At 38.5% G+C, this 19,938-nt stretch overlaps 2 protein-coding genes across 4 annotated transcripts in view; both read right to left on the reverse strand.

Moving 5' to 3' along the window:
• LOC124268015 (multiple epidermal growth factor-like domains protein 10) overlaps positions 1-9,807 on the reverse strand; it is a 51,861-nt gene extending 42,054 nt beyond the window's left edge. The window contains exons 1-10 of one of the 3 annotated variants that reach the window (XM_046703015.1): positions 9,628-9,807; positions 8,385-8,525; positions 6,675-6,884; positions 6,139-6,333; positions 5,606-5,737; positions 4,446-4,592; positions 4,023-4,163; positions 3,187-3,333; positions 2,591-2,723; positions 1,679-2,458 (exon numbers count right to left, since the gene is read on the reverse strand). In XM_046703015.1, the coding sequence (XP_046558971.1) occupies positions 2,164-2,458; positions 2,591-2,723; positions 3,187-3,333; positions 4,023-4,163; positions 4,446-4,592; positions 5,606-5,737; positions 6,139-6,333; positions 6,675-6,884; positions 8,385-8,525; positions 9,628-9,694 (1,608 nt within the window). In that variant the 5' untranslated portion in view covers positions 9,695-9,807 and the 3' untranslated portion in view covers positions 1,679-2,163. Of the gene's footprint in view, positions 2,459-2,590; positions 2,724-3,186; positions 3,334-4,019; positions 4,164-4,445; positions 4,593-5,605; positions 5,738-6,138; positions 6,334-6,674; positions 6,885-8,384; positions 8,526-9,627 lie in introns of those variants that run through there. The other 2 variants (XM_046703017.1, XM_046703016.1) reach the window with 2 other exon arrangements.
• A 2,860-nt stretch (positions 9,808-12,667) lies between these two features.
• The window catches only part of LOC124268021 (protein draper-like), a 35,163-nt gene continuing 27,892 nt past the window's right edge, over positions 12,668-19,938 (reverse strand). Inside the window, exons 3-8 of the mRNA XM_046703027.1 lie at positions 16,592-16,738; positions 15,746-15,889; positions 15,269-15,406; positions 15,030-15,167; positions 13,391-13,505; positions 12,668-13,182 (exon numbers count right to left, since the gene is read on the reverse strand). Coding sequence (XP_046558983.1) covers positions 12,852-13,182; positions 13,391-13,505; positions 15,030-15,167; positions 15,269-15,406; positions 15,746-15,889; positions 16,592-16,738 — 1,013 coding nt within the window. The 3' untranslated portion in view covers positions 12,668-12,851. The remainder of the gene's footprint in view (positions 13,183-13,390; positions 13,506-15,029; positions 15,168-15,268; positions 15,407-15,745; positions 15,890-16,591; positions 16,739-19,938) is intronic.

Consider the following 19,938-nt stretch of genomic DNA (forward strand, 5'->3'; position numbering starts at 1 on the left):
CCCGAAATGATATTCAAGTAAAATTTCAAGCAATCTACTAAGGCTCAACAACTGTCAACTTGACAAACATCAGTGAAAAGCATCAGATTTAAATGTACGTTGATCAGTGCTGTGTGCATATTGTTCGCGTTGTTCCACGTGCGATGTGGTATGGTCACGAAATCTTCGTTGATACAAAAACATTGATCACTGAATTATTTCAAGAGTAAAAGGCCGGCAACAACATGGGTTGTTTTAAGTTGATGGAAATCATTGATAAGATGCAAGTGGACACGGTATAATAGAAGATAGACTACTTAATAAATTGCAGGATCAGTTATGTACAGTAAGATAGGTTAACTTGCTGTGTTGTCTTTCGAATATCCATAAGGCTGTGACGTTTTGACTGCTAAGAAACTGAAACAATAACTCCAACTCACAATTACAACAACAGCAACAACAGCAACAACAACAAAAACACATCACGGCAGCATAATTAACTTCAATGTCAACAGAACAAATATATCAAAACAGATAGATATGCTGATGTTAATCTAACCACATAGCTGGAATATTGCTGAGTGCGGAGTTAAACAACAAACAAATAAACAAACAAACCTGCTATTTCAGATCATTCCTGCACGTAAGAATAGTTTTGGAGGGTCATGCTAATTCAACACAAACTGACATGAAAGTTCACGAAAGCTGTTAATCAAAGCAAACTACTTGTTTTCGAATCCAAGCCTACATTATCAATTATCAATTTTCCAAATGCACCATATCTTCCAAGTATAATTGTGTATCAATAAGGACTATGAATTACATGTTTATTACATGCGCATATAAAAACTTTAAGACAATGAAACATGAATAGATTGTGTCACCAGTCATTTCTATCCAGATCAGAGAGTGTCATCCAGTAACAGAAGTTAACCAGCTGGAATAAATTCGAACTCCAATGTACAGTCGGCCATTATTATTTACAGACATGTAAATAACCACAGTTCTGTTGATAGACCAGGAAGCCAAATGCTGAATTATAAAGGTTCAGTCAATCATGCTTCTCCTTTTCAAACTCAACATAACTCGTCTGTTGTGGTGGATAGATAAACTGGCTTATGTGCAACGGTTTACTGTAAAGCAACAAGTCATTGTAAAGCAACAGGCCATTTATCGCTTGTGCACATGTTGGGCTATAAACCCAGGCTGTCTCAAATGTATTACTTACCCCAATAATGAAATGACTATATTGAATTATGACAATTTTGTACTTAAAGCTAATCGCAGTCCATCGTGCACTTTGATCATGGGCAACGGGAGTGCCAGTATGAATCTTTGGCCGCCATAGTGATCCCACCCCACAAAGTTAAACGGGATTTGGTAAGTCATAGTGATCCCACCCAACAAAGTAAAACGGGATTTGGTAAGTCATAGTGATCCCACCCCACAAAGTAAAACGGGATTTGGTAAGTCATAGTGATCCCACCCCACAAAGTAAAACGGGATTTGGTAAGTCATAGTGATCCCATCCCACAAAGTAAAACGAGATTTGGTATGTCATAGTGATCCCACCCCACAAAGTAAAACGACATTTGGTAAGTCATAGTGATCCCACCCAACAACAGGGGATGGGCTTTGACAAATCGTAGTCATTAATCCCCACAACACGACCCATCCCCTGACAAATCTCTCAGGATGACACTGGATTGAAATTCACACCTATGACGGAAATGCAAACAAAATCGGGACTCATCTGAAAGCATAACCCACTGGTGATCAGCAACGGTGACCATTAATACACAGTTTTCATGTATGCACAATTAAATCTACGATAAACGTATAAGGAAATCGCAAGCTATGACATAAATTTACAACAAACTTGAACATGTTTTAAGTTTTGATGTATAATGATAAAATATTAAACTATTGACAAATTCCCTTCAAGGGGAATTTGGTTACGGCATACTACAATTTAATGAGACAAACCCATTTTCTCAGACTAGTGGGAAGTCATTAATAGAAACGGGTAAAACAAACTATGATCCTGAAGGTTATGCAAGATAAAACTTGGTTAATATGTAAAATGTTTCTGCACACCCGCGAACTAAACGGATATATTTAAGTCCAAATATAAGCCATAATGTGAAACCTTAAGTGTATCACATGAAGTCAATAATGTTTCCCTTACTCACTGTATGCACCATCCATTTCACGAGATGTGTTGTCAATGTTTTCATACATTTGTGTTCCGACAGATTCGGACAAATTATTTGATGTTGGGGCATGGGCTTCTGAATCTGTGTTGCCAGACTTAATGGTGCAATATGTCACTCCTGTGTTCTTGGCGTCATGTGGAGATTCAGCATGGAGACTGTCATATATCCTAGTTTCAGTGCCAACGTCATCACTGTTCTGTGATTGGTTAGTCCGAGCGTTCGATGCACTGGTTTGGGGTGATTCCGATGTCTTGTGTGGTCTTCTGGAATGTAAGGGCATTCAGAGCTTTAGGACAGGAGGTACAAAACCACATTATTTTCCGACTCTAGATTAATTATTTTAAATATTTCTATTGTTATATAAGATAGATTTTGTGACTTAGTCGCTCATTTACCTATTCCTTCTCCACCAGACAACGAGACAGACGACAACAGCACCTACGACAACACCAACTACGAAGGAAAGTACCACAGCAACAGCCAGATCACCAGCGTCATATCCCTTGGCTTGTAGAACCCTCGCCTCTTCTGAATACATAAAAAGAAAGGACACAAGTTGTATTTATGGCTGAAATAGTTCGTGTCATTTTCCACCAAAGCGGTCAGCCCCCGTGTCCTAATTTCATAGCAAAGTCACCGATAATCTTTTCAACATTTCCGTATGATTGATAGTATTTAATTTGTTAAATGTTTTAGATTATTCCTAGGGACGCAATGCAGTGTTGATATATGAATGTTATAACTCTGAGTTGTTTTCCAGAATGACCACCAAACATTTATACAGTCGCGTTTTGTCTTACTGACTCATACCCACTATGGTAGTCTCCTGTTGCGTGTGCGTTCTTGTGGTAATGTGAGACATACTTTGTCTCTTATCATAACTCTGCGCAGAGTGGTGATCCTTAGTTGTACCAGACGGCCATGATCGATTGTTTGAAATACTTTTAAAAGTGACATTGCACCTCATCATCTCACTCCACTGACGACCTACCATCTTTACCTGTACAGTCGTTCAGTGTCCACCCAGTCTCACATCCAATGTCACAGCCGCCAGTTGAGTTACAGGAAGAGCTCCTTCTACAGTGTCTGGAGGCGCAGGCTTTGTCACAGTTAGCTCCGTAATGTTGGCTGTCACATTCTGGAAAATTACCATATAAACTTAAAACTGTCAAATGCCTTGCACCTAAAGTATGAAACATGACGCAACTGATGTCCATAGCTTCCGTTTGAGCACACTGTGGAGAAATTACAAATGACATGAGCATATATCACAGTGTAATGCGTATTTATTGAACACTGTTACACACACACATGTATTTCATGCAATTAGATATGGTGCCTTTTCAGGTATGTATTCTGATCGTTTTCATGTATGAACAAGCCTATTTCATATTAGTTTTGTTAGAAACAAATGACACTGAAACAGAATAACCATGCTTCAGGCAAAATGTACAAGTACGAGTCGCAGAGTAATCACGTGACTCGCTGCACATGAGAGTTGTGTTGCACGCTATTCTACAGATCATGTTCAAACGTTTCATTGCCGTGTGCAGCACAACACGAAATGATAAAGACTTTTCTCAATGTGTCACTAATGTGTCACCTTTCTAATGTTGTTGTGTATATGAATAATTACTACATGGATTATAATACATATTGAGTATATATTCTAATCCCTATTCAATCTTGGTTTATGTGCAGAGTACATCATTGTATGATAAAGCTAGGTTTTGTATGATCGTACGATCATCGATTTTAAAGCTTGAAAACAATGTTGAAGTTTGTCTGTCAAACGTAAATAGAGATGTCTATAAAGATGTTCACCTCCTCTGCAGTCTTCACCCATCCATCCTGGTGCACAGCCAGACACACAAGCCCCTCTTGTGTGATCACACGGCGAGTTTCCTGCACACTTCCTGTCAGAACAAGAGTCGCTGCAGTTCTGCCCATAGCTTCCACTTGAACACTCTGTGGAGAAATCGATCACAATGTCATGAACATCTTGCAATATGTCCATTGGCTTTATGGTTTTAAGCTAAAGGCTGAGTCTCTTCATTTGTTCGAACTCTTTGTAGGGTCCAGGGCAGAATGTAATAGTAAACCATCATTCCGCATGTTTGTTTATCAAATACAATCCAATGGCCAGATTATTATATATCTGAAAGTTCTCATGACAGATAACTGAAAATTAAAAATTTGATCTAAAAACCCATTGAAATTATGTGAGAGGAATTAAATGTCAGCATGTACCTTGTGAACAGTCCACACCTCTCCAACCAGGAACACATCCACTGTCACATGACCCGATGTAGCGATCACATGACGAGTTGACATCAGAACACTTCCTGTCAGTACACGTGTTCACACAGTTTAGTCCATAATGATAAGCATTACATTCTACAAGAAAAAGGCAATTCGAGTTTAGGTTCGGGAAGTGTTTTAATGCATTATGTTCATATCATTTTGACATGGAATCATAAGGGATGTATATATATCAGCATAATCCATCAAATCTCTCAAATGTCAGTTCATGTAGTATTTTACACAATGAAGTCAGTAATGAAGAAAAGACATTCTCTTCAATATGCTTAATAAATATCTGATTACCGTATCAGGATTTCAACCCACATACATCAATGGTGATGTTATCAGGGTCGTCTGAAGTCAAAATTATAGTAATGTCATGATGCTTGAGTACTGTCATAATGACATGGCCAGCGGTTTAAAGCAGTTATTAAAATAACACAGTCTAGGAATAAATAGGATTTCATTTGTATTTAGCCGTTATTCTATTACATTAATATCGTCACTGGTTCAGGATATTTAGTGTAACTGTCAGAATTCATTCGTTTGGGACACATTCTCTTCATCTATATCATTTGTTGTACCATTTGCACGGACATCTACGTTTAAAAGATCCTATGTTATAGATACAGTAGGCCAAAGGAATAGTCTACCGTCAAAAGTTAGGAATAGTCCGTCAATATCTTCTTTAAAAACTGTCGTGTCGGAGCAGTCCGCATTTCCACCGATGTATTATAATTGCAATTAGAGATACACACTCGTATTGCACACTAGATTGAGACACAGTTGCAGCATACTAAATTTCGACATGTTTCGGGTAAACCTATCTGATGGTATTGAACGCGAATGTGGCGCGTCATGCGAAAATTCTCTTTTGAATGCCCTTTTCTCAGATATTCATTAATTTGGATGACAAAAAACACATAAAAAGTGGTGCACTTTTGTCCAATCCTTTTGTTTTTGGACAATAAAATATGTTTAAAACAAAACCTGTATCAAAGACTCATGGAGATATCACCTGTCTATTTGCCATCTTGGTCTACAGGATTCACTGACTGAATCTCCTCACCTATCTTATACCAGCCTCTCTTACACTATGTCTTCACCTGTATCACACCTGTCGCCCTGCCAACCTGGTCTGCAGTCTCCAGGACAGAAACCACTAACGTGGTCACACGCCTTCTTAGCGCAGTGACAAAATTCATTGCAGGTTTCACCAAACAATCCTCGGCTGCAAACTGAAAAAAGGAGATACGGATATACAATAATAACGTAGATTTGCATTACAAATGAACATTTGTGCATATCGATTACTCGTTGATATGTGAAGGGGTTATGTCTGATTATAGCAGCAAAATATGTGCCCTGTAATGCGAAGATATTACAGTTGACAGACATACACACCCAGTCCTTTAACTATAACTTCACATATTTCCCGATCGCGTTCTGTTTTCAAACAAACAAATAATGATTGAAATTTTGTCTATAACTCTCCAAAGTCACAAGAAAAATATTGGCTCACCTTGTAGATAACAACCTTTTATTCATACATTTTATTTCAAAATTTAGTTTTTTAGTGATTGCTTTTGGCATTAAAACATATGAACAGTAACCTATTAGAAACATAATAAACCTTAACCATATATCTCGACCTCACAGAGACTGAGGAATGTGGCGTTTGATATTGAGAAATATCTTCCAATGCCATCACATGTTGCACTGTAGACCCCGTTGCTATTTTCTGGGGTGTCGGATGGGAAGGCATAGCAGGGGAGGCCCGTTGAGGAGCTCGTGTTACTCAAGTAGAGCACACAAGACCGGATTCGTCCAGGAACTAAAATGATTTTTACAGAAGTAAAACCGAGAAGTTAATATTATACAATTGTAAACGCATCACAATAAATCATGGTATCTGTCTAAGTTCATTAAACAAAAGAAACCAGTTCTAAGGTAGATTTTCAACTCGCTAGAATATATTTCTACAGACAGTAATCTCATTTACAGTGAATGATAATTGTATTGCTACATTAAAGAAAAGAAACCAGTGAAGTTTCAGAGAGAAAACGAAACGTGTCCTTTGTCTCTGTTTTGACTTTGACTATTTTGTCAAAACGAAAGAAATATATTAAGTGAATATTTCAAAAATAGTGTAGCCAATGTCAGTCAGATCCTTACATTGCGATGGCTGATATATCTTGACATCATGTATTCTGTACTGCTTTCCTAGGTCAACCTTCCACAAACCCCATGTAGCGTCAGCTGCGTTGAAACAGGAGCCGCGGTATACATCCTGGTCCCTGTTCCCGTCTACAGCTTTGTCCGCAGACCATGAGTCTGAATAAAGCCGAGTAGGGGAGGAGGCCGTTCTTTTGTAGGCAACATTTTCTGTTTCATGAAAATATTTTCGGGTAATAATTCCTCCAACCAATATTTAAAGGTCACATGCAAACAAAAAAACAAACATAATTAAAACACAATTATCACTTATTCATGACATAAAATATAGATTGCTGATTATGAAAAAACAAATAAACAAATGATAAGCGTACAATCGCAAATCAAAAGAGCAATATTTGGTACTTGGGTTTACTTTCCTCGAAACGAAGCACCCGGGAGACCGAACCAAGTCAGACCGGATGGGTGTGCACTCAAGTATTACGAAGTCTTTCATTGGCTGGTTCGTTTGCCGATACGCTGAGGGCTCATTGTGTGTGTGTGTGAATATAGAGATGTTGGGTTTTGTAAATACATGCTCACTTTTTCTGCATTTGCGTTCGATCCAATCAACAAATACTGAGATGGTGAACTACTGCGTGGCTGGAAACTGTCGTTCGTTCAAGTACAAAGCAGGACTTGAAACAGACAATCTGAGTTTGCACCGGTTTCCGTCCGATCCAGTCATCCGAGAAAAATGGATGCAGTTTGTTTGCAACCCACAGACACAATAACATGTCATGTGTACAAGTATCACACCTGCGTATCTGTGTAATTACATAATGTGACAGAGACAGAACTCAGGTGCACGAGCCATAAATCAATGTATTTTATTTATGGTGTATAGCCAGATACGTTTCAAGTTCAAATTGCATGTGGTCAATGATTGAAGTTGTGTATTGCATATTCTCATTAGCAGACAGGCAGACAGACACGTAGTTTTCAATCAAACAGACATTGAGTTTTGTCTGTGACAGAGACTGCTTATCACAATCAACATATTTTTCTATGTTTCCATAGACATTTATATAAAAAAAGTTATCAAGCTGAGCAATTTGTAACAAAGAAATTAGTATTTCTAACGCTGCACTTTCTTGAAAACTTGGTTTGCAAATCTGCCAACCCCCAAAAGCAAGATGTGAAAACATATAAGAAAAAGTATGGGACCAGTGTATTTTTATTACTGCAGGCCAAATATGCTTGTAATCACAATAAACACATTTTGTTCTCCAACTTCGACCACAGCGATAATCCTTGCACGCATCACTTACTGTGTATTTACGAGTCGAATTCCCGATTCAAGCCGCGCGAACCTAATCACTGTGCAGTGCAGCACAGCTGTTGAAACCACTTTTCACCCCAGCGCTGGGGTGAAATTAGTGAATCGTTTGAACTCCGATTTCGCGGGGTTTTTTTTATCGCGTTATTTTTCAACTTTATAAGTTGAATTAGCTTTTTTGATAATTTGTTACTGTAAGTCCATACCGAAAGGTATCAGAATCTGCAAAGTTGTGTTTTGCGTTGCATGTGACTTTAACATATCTTTGCCACTTCGATATTCTATTATTTTTCATATAGTAAAGGTGTGATTATGAAATGAGTATATTCTAAACCTTTAAGCAGTGCACAGTGTTGTTAATTCAGTAAAATGTAAAGGTATTAACAACAGACCTTTCTGACAGTTAGCTCCATGTCCTCCAACCCAGCCAGCGTCACAGCCTCCTCCACAAACTCCAGTTGTCTGGTTACAGGAGTCTCCACAGTGACAGGTGTAGAGGCAGGATTCACCAAACCTTCCTGGTGAGCATGTTCCTTTTGGACATACATATTCGTGATTCAATATTTAGTAGATAGTTCTTGTCGCATATTCAATGATTCAATCAGATAATATCTTCAAAACAGCATGATACATCAACAACTGACGTTTCTAAACCTTGTAGATACAATCAAGTATGCCCCTCTTACCAAACTCTTAAACAGCATCATAACTCAGACTAAGACGTTACAATATTCAACTGCTTCAAAGATTTCTATTTTAACTCCCACCATATATTTTCATGTTTGATTAGTCTTTGCATGTATGTGACTGGTGCCACCGGTAGACGAGGATACGCTCACCGTTTCGTGGACACTTGGTAACATCACTATTTAATAGTCATTAATAAACGCTTGCTCATGATGTAGTCCGGTTCTAGATAACTCTTTTGGCCGATATAATCTATTGTGGACTGACTGACTCACTCACTTTTTATGTAGTTCTTAACTGGACATTTAACTTACAGAACCCACCTTTAAATATAATGGCAATAATTAAATTTAATCGATAAACACGAATGGTAAAACGGAGAATGACCAACGAGTGATAAGGTCATATGCGAGCCTCAAGAGACTATGTAATCCGTAATACGATGGCGAGCATTATTCATCCACATATACCATGGAAGAAGAAGGGGATTCGTACTCACATTCTCAGGGTCAGGCGCCTAATCACCAGCACACAAGTCAGCCATCTAACCCACTCAGTCAATCAGTAACCCACATAAGTTACATTTCACCACCTTGTAAATGGCATTGTGTATTCATGTCCATAATTGTCAGCAAATTATCTTTTTTCAGTTGTTTCCAATAGTGAGGAACATTTTAGCATGACAACGTTTAGGTCATGTTGGTATTGGATTAATTATATAACGTGGATATATCTTTATGTATACAACATGTATATACTCAGTCTGTATATCACGGTTTCATACTATTTACTATCATTTACGCATTCTTTTAACTGGTCCATGATAAGTGATCAGTGTTATAAATTACTGCCGAGAGTAAAACAGTCGTGGCAACTATGCTGTACCATGACAATGATTGACATAAAGAACACTGTACATCAAATAAGGAATCATAAAATGACACTTGCCGAGTATTAGCTGTATCCAGCAGGCTGATGTGACCAGGAAGCCATTTAATATCCACACACCCGCCATGTTGGACAACCAGGAAGTTATTTCCGCTTGACTGTATAGCTGGGACACACACTACTTCCCGGGTACATCTCATGCTGCTCACCGTCAAAATACACACTGTAGTCTATCATTGTGTGTGTGTGTGTGTGTGTGTGTGTGTGTGTGTGTGTGATTACATTACATGTAAACATCTGAAGTGCATGTTTATCCGTGCCCTTTATGCAACCGTGAGTCAAGTGGTCTGATGGCATTCAGCTTCCAAAACATTTCGTGAATTTACGTGAGAGTATTTTTATACATCTGCACACCTTTTTGCCCTCAAACATTCTTATTGCATGCTATTGTTTGGTGCGCCATTTTCAATCACCGAACGTGTCCATGTTTCTCAAAAGCCATGAAGCGTTTCTTGCTGGTGACGGTAAGGGATGAGTTTGAACGGATGGGTCAAGCTGTCATTTGGAAACTTTCAACGTAAAGTTCTATGGTCCATGGGTGATAACTCCAAGTTTCGTTTTTTCAATCACCTGATCAAAGGCCTAGTTCATGTGCACATCGAATTAGGCATGTGTAAATTGGATACAGTTTTTACGGACGAAATAACTCAAATAATTAGTCTTAGTATAATGCACACGCTCAAGTATGATTCACATTAATGTCATACTGGGCGGGTGGAATTAGCAGTGGTCACATGAACAAGAAAATTAGCCTGAAAACCTATGCATCAAATTTGGGGAATTATATGCTGAAGCCCAACCAAGCCCATTTCTCAAAGCTCTGAAAAAGATCTGACGACACAGAAGTCACTCAACAGCCATGCTGTGTCCTCCCTGGTTTCTTTCAGTTTCAGGTACAGCAAGACTTAGTAGCAAGATTAAATGTTACTGTGCAATTATTAGGTTTTGTGTTTGGGAGCAATACATCGTTCTCAAATGAAATCAAACGGACTGTACCGTCTCACGCTGCACCATCAGTTGACCAGGCTTTAGTAACTGTTCCTTTTTATAATGAGCCTTGTCTGATGAATCTACAAGGGTGATGTCATCAGGCTTTCTCTCATTCTCTCATTTTGAACAACTCTGTATCCAAGCTTGCATCTGGCACCAGCGATCAGTAGAACACCATGGTCTGGACCGAGACCTCATTCTAATTTAGGAGCGGTAGGGTAGCCTAGTGGTTAAAGGGTTCGCTCGTCACGCCGAAGACCCGTGCTCGGTTCCCAACATGTGTACAATGTGTAAAGCCCATTTCTGGTGTCCCCCGCTTGAATATTGCTTGAATATTGCTAAAAGCGGCGTAAAAGTTAACTCGCGCACTCATTCTAGTTTACTGTTTTCTGACTAGCTGATAGCAGTGTGGTGGTGCGGTTGATTTGCCATTAAACTTACATTTCGTCTTGTAGTATTACTGCGCAGAACGACGTCATTCATTTCGTGCGGTTGACAAAGGTATTTTGTGTTAATAATTCTCTGATGTTATTATTATCATACTGTTTTGATTTATAACAGTTAAATTAATTGATTAAGAAAAACACCACAAATTGTGTTATTATTAAATAATGCACAGTTACTTTATTCCAGTAGTACATTGATCAATAATATTGTTATTAGCGTTGAGGTCCCTATGTTTGGTGTGACTACAAAATCCTGCTTAATCCACAAGCATAAATGAATGAATTATCTCGTAAGTATGGGACGGTGAACAACATGAGTTAGTTCAGGTGTATACGCTTTGAGGAAATTAACCAACAGCTCTTGGAAGCACTATCTTTGGTACATTACATGAACAATATGCATATGTTGACATATTCTAACTGAGCCAACTAACATAAGAGGAAGGGGAAAGTCTGAAAACACAGTAATATCCGCAATGATAACACAGGGAAACTTCATGTCCAATGAGAATGTGATGAATCACAATCAGAGACCCTCCTAAAAGCTGAGTCCACTCAGACACCCACAACCCATTCGTGAAACACATCTTATTAATTGTGTGCCATATATAGTACAATGTATAAGTGGAAAATAATTGACGTCTTTTCATTTTCATATGGAACATAATGTGTATATGAATAAATATAGACAAATCAAACAACGGCGACCAACTCAATCAAACTTATCAAATCTGATCAACTAGACACGATATTGTGTCGATATTGCTTTACAATACAAATACAAAAAGGATGCATGGATATCAACATTGACAATAGTGAAGACAAGTGTTGTTATATGAGCTTGAATATCAAGAAATACACTATGTATAGTTTAACTGTTATATAACACGTCATCATTTGGCAACGTGCGTAAAAACATCTCCCGTGTCCTTATATCCTAATGGTTTTAGTAGGTTGCTTTATACAAGATGCATGATATTGAAATATGCCTCTATATGCTCTTTATCACATACTTCGTAATGTCTCCTAGTGTCACATCTCATAAGTCGCATGATCTAACAAAAGACGGTTATATGACTGAACGTCTTATGCAAGCCACTGAGAATATTTTCTTCTGAAAATAAGACATGATAATTATTATCTGTCAAACCATACTTGTCAATATCTCGCTAAAGTTAATACTTGATGTCGTCTCAAAAGGACAACCTCTAATCATAAACAGTGATGTTGTAAATTATGTTTTGAAACTGGTTTGGATTATGGTAGGATGACCGCATACGCAAATACTAGTATATTTATCAAAGCAAAATATACTAATGGAATCGAATACTAGTGTTACAAAATCACATGGTAATATGGCGACATGCATGTTTGGAGTACATGCCAATAATCAATGGTGTTATATGGTCAATACACTAGATCTCAATCAATTAACCGTGAAGATACGGGTTAGAATTGGTCTTCAGCAACCCATGCTTGTCGTAAGATGCGACTAATTGGATCGGGTTGTCAGGCTCGCTGACTTGGTTGACACAAATCATCGTATCCCAATTGCGTAGATCGATGTTCATGTTGTTGATCACTAGGTGGTCTAGTCAAGACTCGATTATTTACAGACCGTCGCCTTATAGCTGGATCATTGCTGTGTGTGGCATTAAACAAGAAAGAAACAAAAACAATCAATTGATAGAGATACGAGAGCAGATTGAAATAGTTGTCTTCCAGCTCGAGTTCACTCCTTGCCGGCACAGATAGAGTGAGTGAAAATATTAGGTCGTGTTAATATCGTTATTTAATCTCGCACAATTTATTATAGTCACCATCCATGTCACGAGAAGTGCTGTCAAGCGTTTCATATGTCCGTGGCTCTGTTGGCTCGTATATGTCGTCCCCTTCCTTGTCCGCCACTTCATCAGATGCCCCATCACCTGGCTTGTCTGTGTTGAGTGTGCAATATGTCTCTGCAGAGCCTTGGGCGTTATTTGACATCCCATTGAGGCACTCATAAGTTCCTGCTTCAAGGTTAGTTTCTTCGTTTTCTGGTGATTGTTTTGTTTCAGGTTTCGAGAGATGACTTGTGTTATAGTAATCATGGGATTCAGATTCTTCCAGTGCTGGTCTGATTTACAAATATATTCGAACAATCAACAGCAAAATCCTTTCTGCGTTAATTCATGCCTCTTTATATTAGAACCATCGGTTAAAACACAAATAGTGTAATTGCATTACTATCGAGAGTCTGTTTCTATTTTTACACGTTATACCACAACGTCATGTTTTGGAAATGTAATAGATTATTGAATATCATTTGAATCAGCATCCGTTACCTTCGTCTTCTCCAGATGATAACACCAACGGCAACTGCTACAACTACAGCGACAACGATTGCTGTTACTGTCACTGCAGGTATAAGTATGTCTTGCTGAGGTACAGACGCTGGAACTGAAACAACACTTTCACCCTTAATGATAATTAGGTCAGTGAAATACTGTGTTTTGACAACTCGGAACATTTTATAGACACTGTTTATTCTTTTGGTGGCACTGATATCGTTCACAGCACTTCTGCATTTTCGTACAATTGTCACTATCTTTGTGTGAAGTGCACGTTCCGATGATATCTTCCAACCTTGTATTTGATTTCAGATAGAAGTTTCGAAAAAACATTTGGAGGAAAATTATTAGTGAAATGGCATCAAAGAAAATAGTTTCATTTCGTCAAAAGAGTGAATTTGAACTTTACAATTCGATGTTGTCTCCGTGTATGGTTCGTTTTAAGAAAGTAAGTATTTCCTCCCCCTTGAGTGGTTTGTTTTGCTGGAGTAAAGACAATGGAAATGAAATAAACACTTTTAGCTGCGATGGCAATTAGGCCAGTGACAAATAATATAGTGCTCTGACAATTAAGTATTTTTTTTCCTTTTGCAGACACTACTTGTTCTTTGATTGAAAACTGACAATCGTATCTGTCAAAACATTTTTCAACCATGACTACGTGAAATGCTCGAATTTGATTGGTCAATCCATAAAATCAGACGGTATCAATTTGGTATCATGGTATATGTTATATATTGTTCTTAGGTGTTACAGTATTGCATTGAATAAACAGTAGTTTGTTTTCTTTGGACAGAATATTTTTTTATGTTGCAATGTTACAAAAAATACGAACGGAACCTACCACTCCCTTCACAGACGAGTTCAAGTCGCCTTTTGTCCCATGCCGGATTACGCAGTGTCTTCCGCAGGACGAGGTAGTTCGATGTTAAATCGGTTATTGTAGAAACATACTGTGTTTATCGCCTAAATATATTCACGTCTGATAGTTGATCTCTTTGAGTGAACGGTTATGGCACATATTCCGTTATCGATACCTTAATACCTAGTGTGTGGAGATACCGTGCGTACATTTGGCGAACATTATTGGCATTTCTACAAATAGACATAGCTTAGAAGTTTCATTTTGGCGAAACAGCAACAATAGCTTAGTAGTTTCATTTTGGCGAAACAGCAAACTTTAAGTTTACAATTCGGTGAATCTGGTTGCTTTTATGCAACAAAACCATATTTTTCACCTTAATACTTGAACCATGAAACATAATACAATTATACAAGCAGATATGCTGTAAACCTAATTCAAACAGACATCCCCAGAGAAAATGAAGCAACCTTTGTTTTATGATTGTCCTGATTTCACATGACACTCATTGAGTCATACATGTCTGCAGAGGGGAATATTACCCCTGCTGTCAGTCTCTGTCCACCCTGTCTCACACCCATAGTCACACACCCCTGTTGAGTTACAGAAAGATTTCCCCATACAGTGTCTGGAGACACATTTTTTGGAACAGTTGGGTCCGTAGTGGTGGCTGCCACATTCTAACAACACATAAGTAAAACGCGACTCCAACATTTAACTCACGTAAGATTATCAAAAGATGTTTTCTTATTAACCCGATGGTTTCATTACCTGTGCAATCAGTCTCTGTCCATCTTTCCTCACACCCATTGTCACATCCCCCTGTTGAGTTACAGGAGGAGCTCCGCATACAGTGTCTGGTGGAGTAGGTCTTTGTACAATCTGGACCATACAGATGGGTCTCGCAAGCTGCAGCATGTATAAATGTATAAATCATTATTTAGAATTGGTACCAAAACGTCTGTTGCATTTCACCACCATAAACGACACAATTTAACAAACACCGTTACCTGTGCAATCAGTCAGTGTCCATCCTGTCTTACACCCGTTGTCACATGCCCCTGTTGAGTTACAGGAAGAGTTCCCCTTACAGTGTCTGGAGGCGCAGGCCTCAGCGCAGTTAGCTCCGTAATGTTGGCTGTCACAGACTTACAACACATACAAACACTGTCAAGCAATACAGTACAAAATAATTGATGTAAATATGACGTGATTCATCGATCGTGCCATGGGGCTAGGTTACATGGAGTTTGTGTCATCCACTGACCACCTTGTGCTTATCTACGTCTATCAGTATCGACGACCATTAACAACTTCTTTAATTTCAAGTGGTGTCTTACTCATATATTATTTTATATTTATATTATAATGCAATAATGTAAAAGTAACAAAACATGTATTTTATAAAAATGCACAATAGAACATCTCTGGCGGTTTGGACGTGTGTTAAGCACGTGAAGCCGTGTTGATATGTAAAGTGCCGTTACCCTCATTACAGTCTTCACCCTTCCATCCAGACACGCATCCCAAAACACATGTTCCTCTCACATGGTCACAAGACGAATCTCCTGCACATTTTCGATCTGAATACGCCATGCTGCAGTTCTGTCCATAGGTTCCGTGGCCACATTCTGTAGGGGAAAACATGTGTAATCATTTAGTGTACGTGCATAAATTTCAGTTATGCACGCTTTCTTTCAACAACCAAACAGGACACAATATTTTGTAATTGTAAGCTTTTCAGTTTTTGAAAATACGCGCACACAATTGCAGGATTATTCAAACAGATGTCACTGAAGAGATTGCAGAATATTTATTACTAAAGAGAATAAAGCAATAACAATACAAAAGAACATAATATTCACTGAAAATAGAAGTTGGTATTCAGGGCCCAATATGTTAACGTTCAATTAAACCGACCATTCAAAATTTAATGTTTTTACTTGAAGTTATAGATATTCCTACAACACCTCATTCATTCCAGACCTACGCAATTTTGAGTCCCGGTCAGAATAGATCCCACGCACTCCAAGAACCGACTCCAAGCATATACTTTCTCAATGGTAAAATATGACTAAAATGTAATATCCGGTCAAATGAACTTGAGGTAGTGAGTTGCATATCACATATTGATAAATATTGGAGTACCCTGTGACTCAAATAACATATGTCAGCATGTACCTTGTGCAGTGAGTGAGTATGTTTTTTACGCCGCTTTTAGCATTATTCCAGCAATATCACGGCTGGGCAACACCAGAAATGAGCTTAACAAATTGAACCCTGGTCCTCGGCGTGACGAGCTGTAACCACTAGGCTATCCCACCGCCCCGTACCTTGTGTACAGTCCACTCCTCTCCAACCAGGAAGACAACCCCTGTCACATGACCCGGTGTAGCGATCACATGACGATATGACATCAAAACACTTCCTGTCAGTACATGTGTTCACACAGTTGACTCCATAGTGACCAGCATCACATTCTACAGGGAAAACGCAATTTGAGCATTTATCAAACGACCAAATCTCGATTTCAAGCAATCGACATCAATGTTTATGCTATCAGAGTGTTCTGAAGTCAAAATAATGGTGACGTTATGTTGTATGAATCTGCGCTTTGAAGCAGTTTTCAAAATACAATTTATTTATGCAATAAAGTGACTGTATTGCTAGCTATCCGTAGGACTTTTCAGCACGTGGAGCTGAAAGAACAAAAGAGAACTACGCTAATGGAAACAGATTTTGACCTTTTAGGAGATTTTCTCAGTGAACTACAATATGTGTAGATACGTCAAAAATATAACAGATGAAATCAGTATCTTGAATGGACTACGCAAGATGTAAGGAATCATCTTATGGCGGCTGTCTGTGGCAGAATTGCTTAGATTGCCGCATGGAACTTTTTTAGGAAAGAGAGTGCATCCTGTCGCAACTGTTGAGTTACAGGAAGATTTCCATCACAAGATCTTGAGATGCAGGTTTTATCACAGTTAGTTCCATAATGTTGACTGTCACAGGTTGTAACAGTATCATGACGCACGAAACATGGCATGTTATATTGATATTAACCTGATATGTGCAAGGTGTATTTGTCTCTGTTTCTTTGGCGGGAACATCGTCGCTTAAAGCTGAGTCACTCATGAAGGAGTGTCACTAAATTCAACAAATAGACATATTTTCCATATATATGTATGTTCAAATGTTTCACAATGTTAATTGCAATGATCACCCTGTCTGCAGTCTTCATCCTTCCACAGTATCTCGCATTCTGAAAGACATGACCATTAGTAGTTTTTTTTTGTTCGCACTCAGCTTTATCCCAGATACATGCATATAGTGGCGATGTGTAAATATTTGAATCTGGACCAGACAATCCAGTGATCAACATCATGAGCATCGATTTTCTCAGTTGGGATACGATGACATCTGTCAAACAAGTCAGCGAGCCAGTTCACCCGATCCCTTTAGTCACCTCTTTCAACAAGCATGGGTTGCTGACGACCAATTCAAACCGGTATCTTCAAGGGCGACCCTAAGTTGAATTTGATGCGCACTTTTTGTTATTACACCAGTGGCTCCAGTTCTCTCCATATTTTCCTGTTGAGCATGTTGAGGAAAAATCACAATGTCAAGGAACTACTTGCTACCCGTTTCACTTACTTAAGTGATTATAGATACTTGCTACGATATAGCAGGTATTAAATGGACAAAACCCCATAGTCCTCACTGTATCAGAATGTAATGTCAATTGGGAGACATTCTAGCATTCAGTTTTATTGTTATCGGGTGATGGTGTTTTATGTATTCATATGATAGTGTAAATAAAAAGTATAAACGATATCAATATCCTGTAAAAGTTTTGTTTGGAGATCAGACTGTTTGCAACCAGTCCAAAATTAATCATATACTCACATACAAGGGAAATCCTCGAAAAGCACAATTGCCCGAATACATCGAACTTTAAACGTTTTGGGAAATGTATGTCTGTGTCCCTAATCAAACTGTCGAGTGGATTCAGAAAGAACCTGTACCGGAAATTGGTGCTGTACGAAATTCAAAAGCAGAATGCAAATAATGCTTAGTAATAATTCAATATTGACATTTACGCAGTACAAATGTCACGACAAGCTTATTAAAAGCAGAAAATACACATTTTTTCGCGGAATAAGGAAGGCCGAACCAGAAAGAAGCAAAACACCGAATGACACAAGACAAACAGCTGTAGGAACAAGGATAAATGTAACCTGACATGCACATATTACTCAACATGCTTTTATCACGTTGTAATTGAAGCGGAACAAAGAGTGAGTGAACCGGGCTAACGCTTTAACCACTAGGCTATCCCACCGCCAAAAGAGAACAGAGAAGACACGCGGACAACAAGATAGAAAATTAGTCTGAAATCTAACTATAAAGAAGTTTTGCAAAAACTATGCAACCATGAACGTATTCCCTGCAACGGAATATTCATAATGTGTTTATTATGAAGGTTATAGCTATATAATCAGTGTAATTACATGCGTGAATTGTGCTTCTCAAATAGAAGAGTTTTGTAAGAAAAAATACCAAATATTTTCTGTATGGGCAGAACACTGTATAATATTCATTTACAAATAACTTCACATGAAACAGTATAAGAACACAATATCAAGAAACAACTTAAGTGTTTCAGTATCAGTGTTTGTGAAAACGTATTCATCGTAAGTAACAAAACGAAGACTCATGGCAGACTAATACTGAACACCATGCTTTGACCAAAAGACAATACAGCTGCCATGTACAATTTACATGTTCAAGCAGGTTTACTGCTTACATTATGAGAACGGCGACGGGAAGATGGGTCTGTATCATAAATCGAGTCGTTTGTGTTCCTACCGGGAGTTGGATCTCTCCTGAATTGTATGAGTAGCTAGTAAAGTTGGCAACTTTACTATGTGGATTCACAGAGGTATGGGCGTCTAATGCATTTGCTCCGGGTGAAAATCGATGACGGTTGTCCGGGAACATTTGAAACATTCATAGCTGGTGATCTTGCTCAACTGATTTCAATTTCTCATCCTCGTCCATTTTCATGAGTTCAAATTACAGGTGGGGGCGTCGTCATCAACCCGGGACATTAAAGTTCGTGGTATAAATGCGTATATATAGTGAGGGAAACAACTAAGGGGGCACCATTTCATGGCAGTGTTCCTTTATTTATTCTCAGAATTCCTCCCACAGCACTAATCAAAGCTGGTGGTAAAAAACTGGAAAACATTAAAGGAACACTTGAATTTTCAAGTGTTCCTTTATTTGTTTCTCTCAGTATATGCCCAAATGTACCCAGATATACTCACTAGGATGCAAACACCCAAGGGTAAAGAGATGCGTATTAACGGGACTTATTAATAATAAATGTCGACCTCTGAAGGGGGCAACCAGCTCGGCCAACTGGTTTCACTAGTTGTGTTGTGAAATGATGCACATACAGTAAATATTTACACTGTTCACATTAAGGAGCCTCATTCTACCTTTAACCGAACCACCAGAAAATGTTAACTTGCCCTAAACCTGTACAACATGTCCACGTTACATACCCTTGAATATACGACATGTTTTTTAGAGCAGGATAGTATGAGATCATTTATACATACTTTGTTTGAAGTGTTGACATAACACATGTTCTGTTGCATTCGGAACCGTC

The sequence above is a fragment of the Haliotis rubra genome, unplaced genomic scaffold (assembly GCF_003918875.1).
Source record: "Haliotis rubra isolate DU_JTF1 unplaced genomic scaffold, ASM391887v1 Scf1355, whole genome shotgun sequence".
Taxonomy (NCBI): domain Eukaryota; kingdom Metazoa; phylum Mollusca; class Gastropoda; order Lepetellida; family Haliotidae; genus Haliotis; species Haliotis rubra.